At 36.9% G+C, this 20,552-nt stretch overlaps 2 protein-coding genes and 1 long non-coding RNA gene across 4 annotated transcripts in view; 2 read left to right on the top strand and 1 right to left on the bottom strand.

Moving 5' to 3' along the window:
- Nucleotides 1–1,412, bottom strand: part of LOC122136647 — a 35,816-nt gene extending 34,404 nt beyond the window's left edge. Inside the window, exon 1 of the long non-coding RNA XR_006154288.1 lies at nt 1,330–1,412. This is a non-coding gene — a long non-coding RNA (uncharacterized LOC122136647). The remainder of the gene's footprint in view (nt 1–1,329) is intronic.
- LOC109105593 (proteasome assembly chaperone 3-like) lies at nt 1,281–2,461 on the top strand. Of its 2 annotated transcripts, none has more exons than XM_019118866.2 (3): nt 1,281–1,439; nt 1,794–2,022; nt 2,111–2,461. In XM_019118866.2, the coding sequence occupies exons 2-3, from the start codon at nt 1,807–1,809 to the stop codon at nt 2,261–2,263; spliced, it is 369 nt and encodes a 122-aa protein (XP_018974411.1). In that variant the 5' UTR covers nt 1,281–1,439; nt 1,794–1,806; the 3' UTR covers nt 2,264–2,461. The 2 variants fall into 2 exon arrangements, with proteins under 2 accessions (XP_018974411.1, XP_042576972.1); XM_042721038.1 differs by lacking the exon at nt 1,281–1,439 and adding an exon at nt 1,555–1,692.
- A 1,308-nt stretch (nt 2,462–3,769) lies between these two features.
- On the top strand, nt 3,770–20,441 carry LOC109104957 (transmembrane protein 184A-like). The gene is made up of 9 exons (XM_019118286.2): nt 3,770–4,202; nt 5,090–5,344; nt 10,535–10,700; nt 12,019–12,109; nt 13,457–13,532; nt 15,958–16,049; nt 16,164–16,333; nt 16,490–16,687; nt 19,069–20,441. Exons 2-9 carry the CDS (start codon nt 5,090–5,092, stop codon nt 19,299–19,301), a joined length of 1,281 nt encoding a protein of 426 aa, XP_018973831.1. The 5' UTR covers nt 3,770–4,202; the 3' UTR covers nt 19,302–20,441.
- The last annotated feature ends 111 nt before the right edge of the window (nt 20,442–20,552 follow it).

Raw genomic sequence — 20,552 nt, 5'->3', positions numbered from 1 at the left:
ACGAAAAGTGCAAAGATGTCAACTTTTTTCAGTCATATGTAAAGCTCAAAGGCTTCAGGATAAGTCTGCCAGAGCAGCTACAGTCTGGAACACAAAGAGCAGCCTCAGTGAACATGGCACACACTGTCAAATGGACTAGACTCAGTAAAAGTATGACACATCCACACTAGATCTACTGACAGGGCCGAGGCAGCCAGAAGATAAAGCTATCCAGACAAACCACACGCAATCAGGCTGTTCCAGGTGGATAGAGAGGATAAACATTTTGAAACAGATTTACATGTCTGTTTGTTTGTTCGTTAAAATTCCCTGGGTAATGTTTTTAATCAAAATATTTAGACTTGCAACAAGCCTGACTCCTTTGCATATTGTTTCAGTGTATACAGCAACTCAGACATGCTTATAAATACATTGCTGTTAATTCCGATATGATAATGGAACATTAGGAACATGATAAACAGGCTTTTTTTTTTAAAGTATCTTATGCTTATCATGACTGCATTTATTAGAATAAAATACAGTAAAAACAGCAACACTGTGAAATATTATAACAATTTAAAAAAAAATTCTATTTGAATATATAATGTTATTTATTCCTGTGATGGCAAAGCTGAGTTTTCAGCATCAGTACTCCATTCGTCGTGTCACATGATCCTCCAGAAATCTTTCTGATGATTTTCTGCTCAAGAAACATTTCTTCTCATGATCATCACATGATCAGTGTTGAAAACAGTTGTGCTGCTTAATATTTTTGTGGAAACTGTGATACATTTTTATCTGAAATAGAAATCTTTTTTAACATTATGAATGTCTTTACTGACACTTCTGATCAACTTATTTTGCCCTTGCGGAGTAAAAGTATTAATTTTCTTTAGGAAAAAAAAAAAACATTCTCCCATTTATAATGTTTGAATATGTCCTGACAATAATAAAAGTACAAATTTTGTCATATACCTATTTAATAATTTTGTTTATATATATATATATATATATATATATATATATATATATATATATAAAATTATATACAATCTTAAATAAAAGTTACGTCACATAAAAATGTTATCCAAAGCACCCTCCGCTCGCATCTTTTAATGATGAGAAGGCTAGAAGGGATACGTATGGCGCTACTGGGCATGCGCACATCAATACATCGTAGTTTTTGTCACACTGTACAACAAAAATTAATTTTTTTTCATTATTGTAAGGGGTAGGTTTATGGTTGGGGTAGGTGTAGACGTTAATAAAACACAATCTAATAGGTAGAAAATTAAATTTCATTGTTAGTTTCCGGTCGGAGCTGTATCCCTTCTAGCCACCATCATTTACCTTGTCATTGCGTAGGTGAAACACATCCAACTGTTCCGTTTCCGCTGAGGGATGTTTGCAAACGAAATCACATTCGACCTAAGAGGATAAAATACGACTTTAAATTAGCGGTGGGAAATGTTTATTATATCTATGCTATTTATTTCATTTTTGTGCATACCGTAAGGCTGTTGCGTAGATCTCGGATGGTATCTAAAGCTCCAACTCTGAAGCCTCGGTGTTTCCTGTGTCGTCTGTCCGCTTTTGACAAGCCAGTCGTCAGCGATCTCATGCGGCCTACTGTCGCTGTAGCTTCGTGCTTCTGCTATACACAGCTGAATGAATGAGCTAACCGTCATAGTCTCGGTTTGCCTAGTACTTAAAGTAATTAATGTCATACTCCGTTGTTCTCGGTTTTAACTGTGTTTCGTTTTATGACTGAATATTATGAGGCTGCATGTTTTTAACTTTTATTTATTTTTCAGGTGAAAGTAAATAATGGCTCCTCAACCCGTCATCCGATCAAGACAGACAGAAAAAACAATAAATGGAATCCCAACTCAAGTTGTCTGCACGGAATTCAGCAACTACATTTTTATAGTTTTGACACAGTACGGTAAAATTGGGACACTTGTGTCCATAACACCTGACACGAGGTCTGGTGAGATCAGCCTGCCCTTGTTCACTACTAGAGTACTGCTGGGAAAGGATGAGGTAATCAAGTCAGCTTTTGTTAGATAGTTCGATATGGCAGATACAATTATGTTTGTGTTTCACCCTGTCCTTTTTGTTTCTTTTGCAGCCTCTTACACATGTCTACGCCAAGAATGTTGCAATGTTTGTCTCGCAGGAATCGGGCAACCGACCGGTCCTGTTGGGCCTTTCACTTAAAGACAACAGTGCTGAAACTATGAAAAACGTTAAAGATATGATCAAAGCCTGCCAAGTTTGGTAAACAGGCGGTTACATGGAAAACTCACTTTTTCTGGATGAGGAAAATGACGTATATGCACAATTTTTACAATGTAAATCTTGACTTGTCTGTTATGAATTTAGACACTTGTGCAGAGAAAGGTCTTATGTGCTGTTGCTATTGCACTGCTTGAAAAGCTTGAATTTTAATATTAAAATTAAAGAGTACTGTTCAAGATCACTTCTTTTTGCCTCTGTATAATCGATGTCTTTTAGATGCCCTAAGATTAAAATTATATTTTCTTACTTTCAATTTTTGGCGCTTATTTGAATGTCTCACACCAATCCCAAAGTCTTTGGAGAGGCATCTGGCTCAACACCTGCACCATTAGCCAAACCTTTGTAAAAACCTTTGTGTGTGTGTATATATATATAGATATATATATAGTGTGTGATATATATATATATATATATATATATATATATAGGCCTACTTAATTATTTTTTGTTCTCCACTATATTTGTCTTCCACTTATTCTATCTTCATTCATTCACATCATACTTCTTGATATAGTCTATATTTTATTTTTTATTATTTTATGTGTGTGTGTATTTCCTTAATTCATTGTTGGTTCTGATGGTAGTTGAACTGTTGGACAAGGGACTAAGGAAAAACATTTAATTACTATATCATAAACATCAGTCTATCACATGTGATATGTATGTGATAAATAATGATCCCTGAAGCAAAGATGCTTTTGAAAATAAGACAAAAGGATTGGTAAAAACTGGAATTCAATGAGAGAAAGAACTGGAGTCATATGAAGAATTGCAGTTGCCATTTGTTTTAAAACAACAGAAAAAAAAAAACTATGTTAATGATAGACATTGGAAAAATATTTAATATTTATTGCAATATGCACAGAGCGAAGGGAGACGTGGGAGTGGGTGGGCGCTAAAGATTATTTTGGTGAGATTTGTTTGTCATGATTTTCTGATTAGTAGGGATTTCTTTGCAGAGTGGTGGGTAATGTAATATTCTACCAATAATTATTTTGTTAAACATAAATATATATATATATATATATATATATATACATATATATATATATATATATATATATATATATATATATATATATATATAAACATTAAATAATGCATGTTGATGGCTTTAACATAGGCATAGACCTAATAACTCACAGTAAAGGTTCAAGTTATTGTTAAAAATCAATTAATCTAGGTCTACTACAAAATAAATGGAATTATTTTCTGAACCTGACTGCTGCAACATATTCCTGTTGGAGAAGAAATGATTTTTACAACTAATCACTAATGTATACAGTGTAAATTAAGGTAATCTCTTTATGGCCCTCTTGTATCTCAAAGTGGCCTAGAGTAGAGTACCTGGATTATATCCTACATCTTATATTGTTTTTATTAGTATGCACAGGTCTGTCACAGATTTTGCACGTGTGCAGCAAGGATACTGTAACTTTGATCGACAGGTGCCCGTCCCTGCCTTTCAAGTCACGTGACCAAGGACTAAAGTCGCAAGGTCACATGACCTGGGTGTGCTGTTCTGTCGCGAAGAAAGTACACCTGCCCTAATTTGAGACGGAGCGACGAGCTTGTTTGTTTTGGATTTTGGAAAAGCCTTTAGGAAAACAGTCTTGTACCGTTTTCTTCGCCTCAGGATTTTTATAAAGATCAATTATATTCCGGGCTGTTTCCACCGAGCTGACTGACGCACATCAGACCTGTCAATAATAGTTGAACGAGGAAGTGCGCGCTCGAGTCGTCGCACGGGCCGTGTCTACCTACGTCTACATGTCGTATATTGATATTTCTTTAGTCTCTCGTGCACGTAATGTTTTTATTCGTTTAGTCCCAGTGCGATGTTCAGAGTAAAGTGACGTTTATGGTAAAGTAATTCGAGTTTGATCGCACTAAACTCTCACAGGTGTTGACACTGCATCAGGGTAAGTGTTTCATAAAATATCTAGAAACAGGTCTTGTCTTCTGTTTCAGTAATAGGTTTGAGTGAAATGATTGCTAGGCAGCTTTTTTAATCTCTTAATGTAAAAAAGGGCATATTTTACTGAAAAAATACTACATTTACATACTACACTTACGTATGCTGTAAATGATGTATTCTGGCGCAACGCTTAATTTGACAAAAAAAAAAAAAAAAAAAAAAATCAACATGTTAACCATAGTTTCCAGCACAATATTAGTAAATATGTAATAAATCAGTAAATGCTGTACTGTGGACTGTACTTCCGAAGGAAACACCGTTTTATTGTAATAAGAAATAACTAGTAATTATAGTTGCCATGGTAAATTTGTTTTGGTAAATATAAACTGTATACATATATAAGTGTTTGTTGTCATTGGAACAGAAATAGTGCATTTAATAGATAAAGATGGGTTGCATTTCATAGAATTATATACACTACTGTTAAGAGTTTGGGGTCATTAAGATTTCTCCTTTTCTTTTCTTTTTTTTTTTTTTTTTTTTTTTTTTTTAAATAAAAATGCATTAAATGCATTAAATTGAATAAAAGAGACAACGAAGACATCATGTAATATTACAAAAGATTTATATTTCAAATAAATGCAGTTCTTTTGAAATCTGAAGAAAACATTTATCACAGTTTCCACAAAAAATATTAAGCAGCAATTGTTTTCATCATCATTAATAATAATAATAATAATGATGATGATTCTTGAGCACCATATCAGCTTAGTAGAATGATTTCATGAAGAAGAATTTAAATGATAGTGTATAAACAAAGGTGTAAATGAAAGATTTGATTTTGAAAAATTCTAAGTTTTAATTAATTATTATTATTATTTTTTTCTACAGATGAATGAGTCCGGGACTACTACGGCAAATTTCAGCACTCTGTCAGTGGATTTGGATAAAAACATGAATAATTCAGTCCCTTTGTCATCATACTCAGTGCTGTCAAATATAACTGGCATGTCAAACATAACCGTGATCAGATCAAGTAATGGGACTCAAGTAGTGGAGGACGACAAGCTCTTCCTCAACACCCGCACGGCCCAAGCCTTGTCAGGAATTTTCGTTTGGTCTGCGCTCATCATCACCTGTCATCAGGTAGGCTCATTTCGAGGAACTAAATGTCACTAATGTGTTTGAGGACAAGTAATTCATAGTACTTTCACAGCCAGGCACTCACACATCCAGCACAATTTCTAGACCACACAGCTGCTTACTTAGCTACAGAAAAGCTTCACTGCTGCTTTTAAACTAGTATGGGGTATAGCAACTATAGGCCATGAGGTGAGAAACAAATCTCAGCATTAAATGGAGTGGTTTTGCTGCCTGGGGACAGCTGGAAGCTCTAATAGCTGTGGTTCATTCAGAGCACAGGCAAATAAAAGCAAATAACCTAGGCAGAGAAAACAAGAGCTGTACCATGCTGTCTCCTCCCTCATACCTGACCACAGGCTCATTATCATCTGCAGATCCTGATAATACTATGTCATTTTTGAAGGTTAATCTATTCCACATAGTCATTAAAAACTGCAATAATAATAACTAAACCTCCACTCCCTGCCTCCACTGGTTATCGATCATCAGAGGTCAATAAATACCTGCATGTTTGTTCTAGACCATTATCCATGTTTTCTTTATTCTACATTATTTATTTAGAGTGCTGTCCTTGACTAATCAAAGTTAGCTACAGAGCAGAGTGGAACCTGTTCCCAGAGCTGATAAGAGGGCTGTGTAAACACACAATATGGCTTTAGTGCACTCTGGTGATCTAATGCAACGATACGTAACCAATAATACATGTGCCCTGATGTGCCATCTGCAGTGTGTACTACAGGAACATTTTTAAAGGAAATGATTGTCTCTATGACAAGAAGACTCTGTGAAAAAGCTTGTTTATCTGTTTCGTGTGTCTCTAATATAGTGTTTGTCAGTATTTCAAGTAAAGTATTTCATATAACATTGTAAATCTGTTTACTGTAACTTTTGAACTTTTATTTCAAAAGATACATAGATTTGATTTATTTAAAAAGCATCGAAATTGGATACCTTGAAGTTGGTTGAGCAAATGTGAGCAAAAAATGTGAAGAAATTTAAATGTAAGTTTTTGTTTAGCTTTTTATTTTGTTGTTTTGCTCCCTTCATAATTCCCATACTCCCATTTGCATTTGATATTCTTTTTTTTTTATATATATTCGTAGTTTTGATGACTTTACTGTTATTCTTTACTGGAGGTTTAGTTATTATGGAAAATAGTGAGTGGGTGTGTCCAAACTGTTGACTGGTAGTGTATGCTCACAGGTTTGAAACAGAAACTACAGCATGAGCTATATTTGTGTGCCGGACCTTTGTTTATAGAGGAAGTTCTTTTGTGTTTGATGAAAGACCATCAGTCACTAACCTTCACACCAGCTGTATCAATAAAAGAGAGCGATAAGGGCAGCTTCTTAGACACCAGACTGTTCAATAAGTCTTCTTGCAAAGGTTTTGTCATTTCTTTATAGATCTAAACATGCTGAGCAGTTCTAATTTGCTCAGGTATTTCCCTGTCCTTTATATTTAGCCGTTCAACAGCTAAAAGTGCACATCATACCTGAATATCCACTTCTGTGGCATTCACTGTGTAGCCTACAGCAAGATGAAATCAGCTGGTGGTGGATGAATTTTGTGTAAAAGTAATTGGTAGGTGAAGTGGCGGCACAGTATGAATATAACCATCTTGTGTGTCGAATTACCAATTATATTTGCAGACATTGTTCGGTTTCATAAAAGGCCGAAATCTAATTTCCCTTCTCTTGCTGGTATATTTTGAATCCCATTTCATTGCAGCCTATATGACCCATGAAGAAATTTAATATAGAATATGTTTCTCAAGCATCTGTTATGTAATTGAACTACTGGGATCGTACTGATGGAGAGCAGAGGTCAGGAAAGGTATTTCTTCAGCTCTGAATTGCTGTGCCTGCAGTGTGCCCGGAGGACTATGATTTGATTGCCTCCAAAGTGTCTTGTGTGCCATACAAAAGCCAATACCTCTGAGAAGCTGACAGTTTTGAAGTGGTCAAACAACTTTGGGATGTTATATGGAGCCTGGAAACGAGTCCCTATGTAGTGGTTTAACTCTTCAAGTCATAATCATGTCAAAACAGTCTGGTTTTTGTCCTTCAGCCTAGCGGGATAACGACTCCTCTACCACCACCTCATCCACAGCTTCGCAAACAGCCGCCTGCGGAGGGTTGCGTGAGACAACATATGTAAATCCTGAGGAGATTAAAGGAGCCCTCAGGATTGTTTTAGTATTTCACTGCCTTTCTCTGTTTTTCTACAAAAGATTCTCCCAGCGGAGCTTTTCTTGCACACTGCATACTAAAGGCAGAAATTGAGAAAGTGTTACTAAAACACCCTGTTCTGAAGTTACTGATTTGCCTGCAAAACTTTCCCATCAGTTCCAGGGATATCAAAGTAGTCTTTGAAGACCAGCTATTTTGAACATAAGCACCTTCTGGGCCAAACCTTCTTAAGTGAATTGTTATATATTGCACTGACAAGGCACCAACAGCACTCTTGGGCCGGCCTTTTCTCAGCTCTCTAGTTTTTACAAGCTTTACAGTCTTAAAGTTGGTGCTATACCTAGTGATTCACCGGGCCTTGTTTTTGGTCGCCTCACAGCTCCACCAGCGAAAGGGTCTGGCTGCAGACTTACACTCTCTTACACTTACACTAAAGTCTCTTGTTAAACGTTTAATTTCCTCCCATAGAAAAAACAAGCATTTAATATGGCTTAATGTATTAAGATAGGCCTACGTTAAGTGCAATTAAAAGATCAAATTCGATATATAGTTTTTATTTAATGTTCTACAAGGCAAGCAGATGGCCATAAACACAATGCGCAAACTTTCACTTGTCCGCCCATACAGCAAAATGCTTAATGTGGCATAATAATGGACTATAAAGACAATTCAGGCGCCTATATGTCTTGTTGTTGACTCAAAGTATATACAGACCAACAAATATGAACGTCCATTATGAAATGCATTAAGTGATATTAAAAGCATCAATGCGTTATGCGTTAATGTTAAACATTTTCCTCCCATAGAAAATCATTATAATAAAACATAAAGTAGCTTAATGGACAAAGACAATGATATAAAAGAGCTGTAGACAGTTATTCTATATGGAAAAACACTTAACGCAAAACTTTGCGTGTTGCATTTATTCTGGGCTCACCTGCTTGCCTGTACATAGGCAATATACGTTATGTATATATTAATAATGAAAAGGAGCATATTGAGTTTGGTCTTTATCATCTTGGTCTATTATTATGCCACGTTTTGCATTATGGGCGGAGAATAGCTTACTATAGGCTATACATTATTCATTATATTAATAAACTGTATATTGAATTTGATATTTTAATAGCATCTTAATACATTTACCCATATTAAGTGTTCATGTCTTCTACGGGAGGAAAACGCTTAGCAAGGGACTTTGCGCACTGCATTCATATTCTGCTGTTCTGTGGCCGGGGATTTGCGGGTCTTGTCTTTTTCTTGCAGGACCCTGTACGTTACAGTACTAAATTAGTTTTAATCGTTTAATCACCGTGTCTTGTCTCCATTGGCAACACGCACGATTTGTGTCGATTGCAAGTGAAGTCGCAGGTAGCTGAGAGTGCAAGTGGCGATTAGCAGGTCTTCACCACCTGGCTGCTGTTGTAAAATGTTGAGAGATTCAAACAAAAAAAATTATAAATAAATAGAACAAAATATAAAATAAAGACTGCAAGTGATGTCACTAGCGGAAGCACAAGTGTCTGAGAGTGCAAGTGCAAGTCTGCAGCCAGACCCTCTTGCCACCAGCAGTTCCTCTCTGCTTCAGACAGGCTGTAATTAGCTTTGACTGCATTTCTGTGACAGCCTGTAGACAGTCGATGGCCAGAGCCGTTATTGTGAGCTCTCTCTCTCACTGTCGGCTCCACGTTATGGAGTCTGGGAGACTATGAACTTATTTCCCCTGCAGGCTAGGTGAGTTCAGAGAGCAACTCCCCTTGCTTTTTTGAGAGCCCACAAATACATCAAGCCTCCACCCATGGAATGACGGACTCAAATAATCTGATTTCAAATGATTGAGTGTCCAAGAGTTTAAAGAACCCAGCGATTTTTGAGCCCCCTCAATAATAATGTGAAGTTCAAAGGCACTTTAAGGACATACACATACCTCACAAACTCCGTAATATTTTTCAAATGTAGATTGTAAAAGTGGTAGTGCCAAACTTTATATCTATATAGCCGATATATGCACACATTTGACAGCACATTGGTTGTATTCTGTGCCAAGTTACTATGTAGCTTGGAAACTGTAAAAGCCTAAATTTTGACATCTGTTTGGCAGTCTGATGGGTGAGTCTTGGTTTGGTGGATGCCAGGAAAATGGTACCTGCTTGACTGCATTATGTCAACTGTACAGTTTGGTGGAGGAGGGATAATGGTTGTGGTGCTGCTTACTTCCAGTGAAGGGAAAACTTTTTTGGACAATGCCATGCTTCCAACTTTGTGGGAACAGTTTGGGGTAGGCCCTTTTCTATTCCAGCATGACTGTGCCCGAGTACACAAAGCAAGGTCAAAAAAGACATGGTTAGATGAGTTTGGTGTGGAAGAACTTGACCCTCACAGAGTCCTTATCTCAACTTCATCAAACACCTATGGGATGAACGGGAACGGAGATTATGAGCCGGGCCTTCTTGTTCAACATCACAGCCTGACCCCACAAATACTATGGATAAATGCGCATAAATTCCCACACAAACACTCCAAAATAACATTAAGTGATGGTATTGAACCTTTATTCTGATTACCATCCGTCATAAACTGAAAAAAGAAGACAACTCTGTAGCTAATAAACCGCTAAGAAAATGCATGTATTGTCTCCTAACAGCTAGTGATGTTAAAAGCTCTTTTGAAGTATATAATTATTAATATCCTGTGAGCTTTAGTTTGGTTAAACATTGCTTTGTTTGCTTTGTTCTGTTAGCTGTCCATAAACTGTTATAAACTTTTACAGTTACCTATTTATTGTGTGTCACTGGTACTGCTGCGTACAAGTTCCTGTTTGTCCAGCTCACTTTTCTTCATTACTTAGTGTCTGATAATAAACAAATGATACATGTGTTCTTGCTGTTCCACTGCACTTTAATCATTTGCATTTCACTGTTTTTGCAATGTATGTCTGACTCAATTTTTTTTTTTGTCAAGCAAATTTTTGTCTTGCTTAACAAAATCTTTGTGTTCATAGATATACCTGCACCTAAGGTCGTACACGGTGCCAAAGGAGCAGCGCTATATCATCCGGATCCTTTTCATCGTCCCCATCTTTGCTTTCGACTCCTGGCTCAGCCTGTTGTTCATCAGTAATGACCAGTATTATGTGTATTTCGACTCCGTTCGTGACTGTTATGAAGGTACAGTAAATCTGAGCTGCTCTCTGCCCTTACAGTCTCTCCTGCCCCCGGGGCATAATGTTATTAACACCAGATATCACACTGGTGGAACGTGTGTTGTTGTTTGGAAGTCTGGCCTGCAGTGAGGGAGGAGATCGTGCTTTACAGACGTGGGGCGGAAGGTTTCATAGAGGGGAAACGGATACATGTTCATTGTAACTGAACAGACCAGTTTGTCATGTTGCAGCTAGAAGGGAGGACGGCCAAATGTACCTGTAATTATCTTTTCAGGCCTATCCCACTTCTCCTAGACAATGACGATTTGAAACACAGTTTTTCACTGTGTTATTTAAGTAACATGGGAAAATTCCAGTGTGGGGATTTGTTTTGTTATTTGATGTAATCCATCATTGTACTGAATGGAATAGTAATTTTATATAAATGAGTCTGTTATGAAGTTTAGAGTGATAATGTTGTAGTCTTTAATACACCACCATTCAAAAGTTTGGGGTTGGTAAGTTTATTTTTTTTTTTTATGTTTTTGAAAGAAGTCTTTTATGCTCACCTAGGCTGCTTTTATTTGATTAAAAAAAAATACAGTAAAAACTGTAATATTGTGAAATATCATAGTTTTAAAAAATCTGTTTTCTATTTGAATATATTTAAAAATGTGAGCTAATTTATTTCAGTGATGCTGAAGCTGAATTTTCAGCATCATTACTCCAGTATTAAGTATCACATTTGCTGCTCAAGAAACATTTACTTTTAATGTTAAAAACAGTTTTGCTGCTTAATATTTTGTGAAAACATTATTTTTTTAGGATTCTTTAATATAGAAACTTCAAAAGAACAGCATTTATTTAAAATACAAATCTTTATTAAAGTTTTTACAGTCACTTTTGATTAATTTAATGCATTCTTGCTGAATAAAAGCCTTAATTTCCTTCAATATAAGTAATGTAATATAAATAGAATTATATAATTGTAATTGTTTAATTTCAAAGGTGTGAAGTCTTAGTCATAGAGACCATCAGTAAAATATTACAAGTAATACACACTGTACACATTGTACACACTGAGAGACACTGAGATCTAGCCATCTAATCTGTCTTTAAATAGACCTCTCAGGTTAAGATGGACTTCCTGGACACAAACAACTCCTCAATCTTGCACTGTTTTTGCACAAAGTGACAGGAAATCTTATTTATTTATTTATTTATTGGTCATGTCGAACATATTCTATCTGCTTATTTTAAACGCTCTCTGCAAATTCAGCAAATTGTTTATGTTGGGCTCTCATGACTTATGTTGGTTGCTTTTCTTTCTTTTATCATTGTAGCATTTGTGATATACAACTTCCTGAGTCTATCTTTTGAGTACCTTGGAGGAGAAAGTGCCATCATGTCGGAAATAAGAGGAAAACCTATTCAGTGAGTGTCTTTATTTTTTATTTTATTTCAGGGTTCCTACGGGTCCTTGAAATCCTTTTTTAGTTTGTGAATATGAAAAAAAAAAATTCAAGGCCCTGGAAAGTTTTTGAAAATAAACATATATTGACACATCTCAAGTCCTTGAAAGTACTTGAATTTATTTTGTGCAATAACTTTTCTGGAAAAAATTACCCTTAGTTACATTAAGGGTTTCCCACATGAGGTACTTTGTGTTGTACATTGCCATTACGTTAGAGTGACCATATTTCCTCTTTTTCCCGGGCATGTCCTCTTTTTGGGCCTAAAAAAATGCCTCCAGCCGGGATTTTTGAATCGGCCAAAATGTCGGGGATTCGGCTTTTACTTTCTACAGTCGCCAATGATTGTGTGCGTTTTTGTATTAGAGCACTGCAAGGGACTGTTTTGAATTTCTGACCATTATTGCCCATTCCCATGATTTTTGTGTCCAGTCCCGACCGCTCCAGCAAACATTCTAATATTGCATAATTTTCACGCATCAGGGAGCATCTATCAATATGCAGAGTATTTAAATCTCTTTTGAATGAGCGCTCGCTGTTCACTTTCACTTCTTTTTACGCGATCATGCATGCTCTTTGTAAAGTAAGATCAGATATTTGTCATTAAGCTCAGATCTATCAGATCTCTGTCATGGCCAAAAATAAATGCAAAAAATCTCATGTTTGAGACATGAAAACTGTAACAATGTATCTTACAAGATAAATTGAAATCTGTCCCCACATCAAGTCCTTGAATTTGAGGGTATTGGACCTGGAAAGTCATTCAAAGGTCCTTAAATTTGAAGTTAATCAAGGTGTGGGAACCCTGTTATTTATTTATTTTAACAACTGCTGGTTTAATAACCTAGTGTTCAGTGTTTTAATGCATGATAAGTGTACTTCCTATGTAAAGGCTGCCCCAAATAGTAGACAATTTAATTATGCTGCCAATCTAACATTTTAATATTTATGCTGCCACTCTGTACCTCATTTTAGCAGAGTTCTAAGGCAGCATCGCATATATCCAGCATGGAGAAGGAAGTCTCACAAAATGCATAGTGAAGAGCTTTGAGAAAATAAATACATGTTGCCCGTCACCTTGATTTTAAATTTTGTTGTCATCACTCACATGATCAGCATGACTCCGTGTGTCAGAGCATGTATGCTAACCTCTAGGTTAAGGCTCTGACAACGTTTTCTCTTTTTAAGATTTTCTATTTTTTGTGCAAAATACCTTTATGCCTGGCTTGTGTTTAAAATATAAATTCATCAAATTACCTTCAAGAATAGCATTACCTTTAAAATGTTCCTTTTCATTTGCCTTTAACAGATCTAGTTGCCTTTACGGGACGTGCTGTTTGGTAGGAATTAATTACTCCATTGGCTTCCTGAGATTCTGCAAGCAGGTTTGTTCCCATTTTTCTTTAAAATTAAAATTACTTTTCCTTCACAGCAATGTTTTTCATAACATTTCTTTTTAACTTTTAAGAAATCCTAAATATTCCGATTATTTCCAGTGGAGTCCAAAAGTGTGAGACCAAATTGAATATATGAGATGTACAATTTGGAAATAAGATGAAAATTTTAGAATTTTAGTATGTCTTTTTTGACCTGCATCTGATAAGCTTACGACTACAAATGGCTGTATGTAAACAGCATGAATATGTTAATAAGAGGGTCTGAATTTCTGTGACTTTGTCTCCTTTATCTACCTTCTCTGCCTGAACTGTCATGAAGTGGCAGCTGTTATCTTTGTACTGTTGTCTTTCCTGAGAAGCTCCAGTGGTTAAAGTAGGATTAAAAACAGTAGGAAGCAGGTGCAAGTCACTCAATAATAAACACAAAAAATAGGTATTGCCGCCAGCCTGATACTGTCTACACGGCAGCTGAGAAACCCGCTCGCACTTCGAGAATAATACTGATGGAAATTGGATTTGAGAGCCTCGTACCCAAAAAGACAGAAAAGAATGTGAATTGAACTTTTTTTAATAGAAAGTGGAATTTCAAAACACATAAATCTGTCTGACCAGACGCCTACATGTGGGATTTTTCAAAGCATCATCTTGCGATGTACCAGACTGTAGCAGAGACAGAGTGTGCTTTGATTATTTTGCGATGGCTTTTCTCACAGATAGCCAGAGGTGGAAAGTAACGAATTACATTTACTCACGGTACTGTAATTGAGTAGCTTTTTTGTGTACTTCTACTTTTAAAATATTTTTTAAAAATCTGTAATTTTACTTTTACTTAAATATATTTTGTTTGAAATATTGTTCTTCGCTACATTTTAAAACACATTAATTACTGAGTATAAAAAAAAAAAAAAAACTACTGCAGTAATGGGCAGGAGAGCAAACTGGCGCTAAAATCACAAGAAAGATGCAAACGGACAAGACAGGCGTTATGGTGCAGACCCAGCTGAAGATGAAACCCCATCATATTCTGCTAAAGGTGAACTCAAAGGAAATTAAGTGAAGCCCTGGCCATATTTATGCTCTATTATGTATTGTAAGTTGTGTTTGCTTAGGGAGACCAAACTAGCAGTTTATAAAATCTCAAAATCAAACCTTCGCAAGCATGTAGAGGTAAGCTAAATACTTGCAATGTTGAATTTGTGGTTAAAATGAAGCTTTGACAGTTTAGCAAAAGTTTTTGCACAAATTAGCCAAAAAGACAGTGGTGCAGGGTGTGTGATGTATATCGTCTGTGATAATATTGTAATTGTTGTTTTAACGATGTGTGATTTGACATTATCAGTGTTTTGCCAAAACCCCCCCAAAAAAACACTCCTACAGAGTGCAGTGAAGTCTAGTAGATTAGACTAGTGTGCGCGAGTGCGTTCTTTCATTGCGTGATTCAGTCCGTTAAAATCCATTCAGATCACAAAAAAAGAAGATGGGCCAGAAAATGTTTATTTTATCATTTCGTATATAAATCAATATCACACTAAGAGTGCTGTTTTTTCCTCCAAAAATCAGCATGATTAAATATAGGTTTTTTTTGTCTTTTACAGCAATTCAATAAACAAGAAGTTATTAAAGAGTCTTTAAAGAGCGTTTTAGACATCATATTGACTGTTTTTGTTCTATTTCGACAACAAAAAAAATTCCAAACGGGCCGCAGCCCTCCAGAGTTTACCATGTAATGTAAACTACCATGTAAGGTTTTGGTAACACATACCATGTAGTTTTCAAATAAGCCTAAATGATTAAATTAGCTGGATCACATGTGTTTAATTGGGGTTATATCTTAACTGTGCAGGGCTGTGGCCCTCCAGGAACTGAGTTTGACACCCTTGGCCTGTGTCCCATTTTTGTATCCCTTCCACTGTTGAAATGTAACTTTTTAGTAATTCTTACTCTTGAGTAAATTTTAAACAAGTTACTTTTGACTTTTGAGTAGATTTTTAGACTGGTACTTTTACTTGTACTTAAAATTTCATTAATGTAATGGTACTTTTACTTGAGTAGAATATTTTCGTATTCTTTCCACCTCTGCAGACAGCTTTGGTTTAAAACTTGAATTCCACGTTGATGATTCAAGCAGTTGATTCTGACTTGCATGTAGCGAGATTGGGAAAAGAAATCTCCTCTATATCATTCTCAATGAGTGGATTTGTCAGTCATGTCAAACTTTGTTCATTATGTAAGAAATAAGCACTTCCTGTCAAAAATAAGCATGCAACATTACCATGCCTTTGAAAATGATGAGGACTGGAAGTCCTCTATCACTCAAACTATATTACAGGCCCATGTTGATTAATTGGATCCGGTGTAAAAACTAAACCATCACCATTATTCATCTGCTTCTGTTACTAATGTCATCATCTAGGCCACACTTCAGTTCTGTGTCGTGAAGCCCATCATGGCTGTCATCACCATCCTTCTGCAGGCTTTTGGCAAATATCATGATGGAGACTTTAAGTGAGCCACCCATCATTCATTCCTATTTATCTTATATCAACATTCCATAATAACACAACATCTGACTTTTTAAAGAGCTGTGTTTTACTCCTTGTCTTGTGTCTTTTCATATAGTGTAACGGGAGGTTACCTTTACATCACCATCATCTACAACATTTCTGTCAGTTTGGCTCTCTATGCCCTCTTTCTCTTCTACTTTGCGACCAGTGACCTTCTGAGACCTTTTGAGCCTGTGCTCAAATTCCTCACCATCAAATCCGTCATCTTTCTCTCCTTCTGGCAAGGTTGGTTACTCTGCATTATATGTTCAGTATTCATCTCAAGCTGTTCATTGACACATGAAACATTTTCTTTGAATATGGTTGTGGACAAGGCAGGACCTTGGAGTCAAAAAAGTTTCTTACTGCAAATTTTTTTTTGGTATGTCTTTTTTTTTTTAGGTATGGTATTGGCCATTCTGGAGCGATGTGGTGTAATCCCTGAAGCTCTGGTAATCGATGGTTATGAGGTGGGGGCTGGTACAGTGGCAGCTGGTTGGCAGAACTTCATCATCTGCATCGAAATGGTCTTTGCCGCCATTGCCCTCCGCTACGCCTTCACCTCCAGTGTGTACCGCGAGAAGAAGAGTGAAGCACCAGGTAAGAAGCTCACATATCCAGTTTTCCACTCATAGACACATCAAAATAACTGTGTGTTGAGAAACTCAGACCTGTGGCAGGTTGAATGATGCCATTACACTTGAAAAATTTGAAAACAAAATCTTCAGTCTTTTTTTTTTCAATTTACGTTTAGCATTAGCCAGCACTTTTAAATTTGCCAAGATGTCATGTGCTCTGGCTCCCGGTAAACATTGGGCTATGGTAGCTTGTGTCTCTCTTTTTACTTTCCGTACAATAGCATTGCCAATAACTAGGGCTTTTTCAACAGTTTTCTCAGTGTGTGCCTCACTCGGGGATGTGATTTTTCCGTATTAATATGGATTTCCATATTTTCCAACCTCTGAGGGACAACCCATGTGATTCACGTAGATCCAAGATTTCTTTCTTTCTTTCTTTCTTTCTTTCTTTCTTTCTTTCTTTCTTTCTTTCTTTCTTTCTTTCTTTCTTTCTTTTGTTTGTTGGTATCTCACTCACTGTCATCATCCTGTTTGACAATTGGCACTCTCAGTGTACTTTAATGGCTTAAAACAATACAAATATTTGACTTTTCTTTATAAGTAATGCAGTAATGTTTATCATTCTGATCATATCCTTATGGCTACAAAAGCCTCTCCATGCTTAACAGATTAGTCATATTCTGTCACTTGTGCTTTTCAGGGTGGTGAAAAATAGTTCTGTTTCGATTTCCACCAATTTAAGCTGTAATGTCATTTCAGCTGCTGAATGTTTAAAGCTGCATTAGATTTGTGTTCTGACTTCAAGGGGCCTCCATGAAATATAAATCGGCTGTCAGTCAGATATGCATGTTTCAAGCCTTGTGTCAGTTTAAATGTTAATATTCTAGGCATGAGGTGTTCTTCTCTCGCAGTAAGTGAATTGCAGCATGCTGCTTAACAGTTGTTGGAATGTTTGTGTGAGAAAACCTGCAAATGTGTTAAGAACCCTTCACTTTACTGGCATATGAAAGCATGGTGGTATTTTTCATAGTTTAACAGAGCTCAAAGGGTGAAGTCACTGCGGGTTTCACTGTTGATAAAAGGTCATGACTGTCGTGAAGCCTGTTAGGCAGAATAACCTTCCAGGATGGCCTTTTATCCCAAGCGGACCAGCTGTGAAGAAGCTCAGGGCAGTTTGCGGATCCTTAGATTTCACCCTCTGCCCATGGGGGCAGGTCCCAAATCATCCAACTGTACACACACAGAACAGTTCTCAGGCCGTCAGCTAGAGAACTACAAGCACAGTTCAAGTATTTCTCGAACAGGAGGTCAGAAACTTGCACCCTACTTGTGGCAGCCTGCCGTCACCTTTGTCCAAGCTCTCATCCATCATCCACAAGGCAAGATGGAGTTAGCTGGAACTCATCATTTTGCAGTGTATCAGGCTGTACTCTGTAACCTAATTTAATGCATCCACAGCTGAGACAAATCTGGGAACTGTGGGATTATGAATTTCTTTCCTGGCCTCTCCAGCCTGTAGTAGATAAATGAAGCAGAAGAGTGATTTGGAAACCACATCAGTGGAGTGGAGCTCCGCATTGCTAGTGTTTTCATCCTGGTTTCTATTTTGCGAACAGCTGGGTTGGACCTTGGCGGTGCCCGTGGTGATGTGCTCAAAGAAGTGAGGGTAATAGCAAGATTGCATTGTGTTGAAATGTCACCGGCTGTTAACAGATTGTGTAATCCAGACAAACAAAATACCTCAGAAATGTGAAACATGACTGTAATGCTTTAAGTCACTCTGGGCATGTTTATTGTTCATCAAGGTGAATGTTCTCTTGAAGTCTTTTTATCTACATTAGGTACATTAAGTCTTTCTGTTAAGTACTCCAGTTCTTTATTGGTGGGATGGATCAGACTAGAGGTCTGCGTAGGGTGTTTCAAACCGTTTCAAATTATACTTTGTCCCACACACACCATTGAAAATATCCAGTAACCATTTATTTTTGGGGTTTCTGTGCCTTAAAAACAAAATACATTTGACTAAGTAGATATGTTTTTTTGTGGGAGTCCCACAAGTCATTTTTTTTTCCTCTCGCTTTCTGCTCATGGATGAATATTTTCCCTCCTGATTCAAAACTTGACCTGCACCGGCCAGGTCCCACAGGAGAACAGATCTTTACATTAGACAAGGGCTCAAATGTTGACCTCATTAGAAAGCCATAATGTCATGGGTTTTAATAATGAGGCTGTGTGTGAAACTGCCTCTTATTTTCTTTGTGTTTTGGTTACATCTTGCTCAAGTTTCATGCCCTTCTAAGTTCTGGTAGTACAAAAATATTCAGATTTGCTCATTTAAAGTCATTGGAAATATGTCATGTGATATTTGACGCTTGAATCTATTGTTTCATTTTGTTTTTGTAGAGAATGTAGCACCTATGCACAGCATATCCAGTGGCCTGAAGGAGACCATTAACCCTGGAGACATGGTTCAGGATGCAATCCACAACTTCTCTCCCGCTTACCAACAGTACACCCAGCAGTCCACCCAGGAAGTGGTACAACCCAACATGAATGGCAAGCCTGGGATCAGCACCTCAAAGAGTTCGAAGAAATCTGACAAAGTGATGCTGATCGAGACTGATGATGAGTTCTAGTGCCCTGTCTGTCCCGATCTTTCTATTTATTTAATCCGAAATGAATTTGACTCTATAACTGTAATGAGGACACTAATCATGTAAATCAGCTCATGAATTTTAAAAAAGAGAGTTCAGTAAAGGGATCTGAACAGTTTCCTGACAAGGGATAAAAGTAGACTGTGTCAGGTAGGGGTTGTTTTGTTTTCCTCGTTGTAGTCCTGGAGCTCATCCTTTCCTGATCCTCTGTAGTGGTGGATGATCCATCCCTGTAATGGAGAGTCCACTTCTCTTCTCTGACCCGTTCTGAGGCATGGCCGAAAAACATGAGGCATGGGGTGCTGTTCAGATGGAATGAATCAGGCACTTTAGGGAGCCTTTCTTGCATCTGGTCGTTTGAAGTATTTGCTCAGCAGCCCTCTGCTGGGTCTCCAGATGAATTGAACTGGCTCTAAAGATACCCTGGCTTTGGAGATCACACTTCAAACTGTTGTCTGCTGCTCTTTGAAACCTTTGTATCAATCATGCCACACGGACAAAGTGGGGGACTGAGTACTGCTCCCGCTTGATTTGGAGGTTCATTCATTTTCACACCAGGCCTTCAAAGAGTATGAGATCTGATGCAAAAATGCAAGTCTCTTCTGCGTATTTTAATTGCAAATCAATTGTATTCAGCCATTATTTGGTTGGTTAAAGCTTTAACCTGTGACATTGTAAGTGTATAATGGCACAGGTGTTACTGGGGTATGTTAATTTGTTAATGTTAAATTATGTTGTTTAGCTCTCAACTATTTGCCGTTAAAAGGCAGTTTGCCTAAATTGTTTGTAAACAGTCATACAGTTAATTATCATACAAAGCTATTGAAATGTTTATTTACTACACATTACCACCATTTCTAAACATTGCATACGCACAAAATAGGCATAGAAATTGTGTACGCAATTTTCCACGCACATATCGGGATTTATAAAAAATAAACTTGCCGTAAATATGTATGCACCTTACGGACATTCTAGACCATGCGTACTCACTCGTTTTCCTGGCGTGAGAAAAGTAACGAAGTAAGCAACTATTTTAAAATCTGTTTTAATTTCGATATAACATTTACATTAAATGTTCCACTCTCGTTTAATGGAGATAAGCACTGAAAATATAAAAAGTCATCATTAAACAAAAATTATATGAATTTAGACATATTTAGTGGAATCACTTTTCTTGTGGCATGCTGTTTTAATGACAGCAAGGAGTGCTATAGGTGCATAATAATTCAT

The sequence above is a fragment of the Cyprinus carpio genome, chromosome A3, assembly GCF_018340385.1.
Source record: "Cyprinus carpio isolate SPL01 chromosome A3, ASM1834038v1, whole genome shotgun sequence".
Taxonomy (NCBI): domain Eukaryota; kingdom Metazoa; phylum Chordata; class Actinopteri; order Cypriniformes; family Cyprinidae; genus Cyprinus; species Cyprinus carpio.
Note: the sequence above shows the minus strand (reverse complement) of the source record. Positions and strands in the feature narration are given on the sequence as shown.

Bases quoted from the DNA above. Each gene is read 5' to 3' on its own strand.
- LOC109105593 (XM_019118866.2), top strand. From the start codon at position 1,807: ATGGCTCCTCAACCCGTCATCCGATCAAGACAGACAGAAAAAACAATA. The intron at 2,023-2,110 runs GTAATCAAGTCA...TTTCTTTTGCAG, and splicing joins TACTGCTGGGAAAGGATGAG to CCTCTTACACATGTCTACGC.
- LOC109104957 (XM_019118286.2), top strand. From the start codon at position 5,090: ATGAATGAGTCCGGGACTACTACGGCAAATTTCAGCACTCTGTCAGTG. The intron at 5,345-10,534 runs GTAGGCTCATTT...TTGTGTTCATAG, and splicing joins TCATCATCACCTGTCATCAG to ATATACCTGCACCTAAGGTC. The intron at 10,701-12,018 runs GTACAGTAAATC...TTATCATTGTAG, and splicing joins CGTTCGTGACTGTTATGAAG to CATTTGTGATATACAACTTC.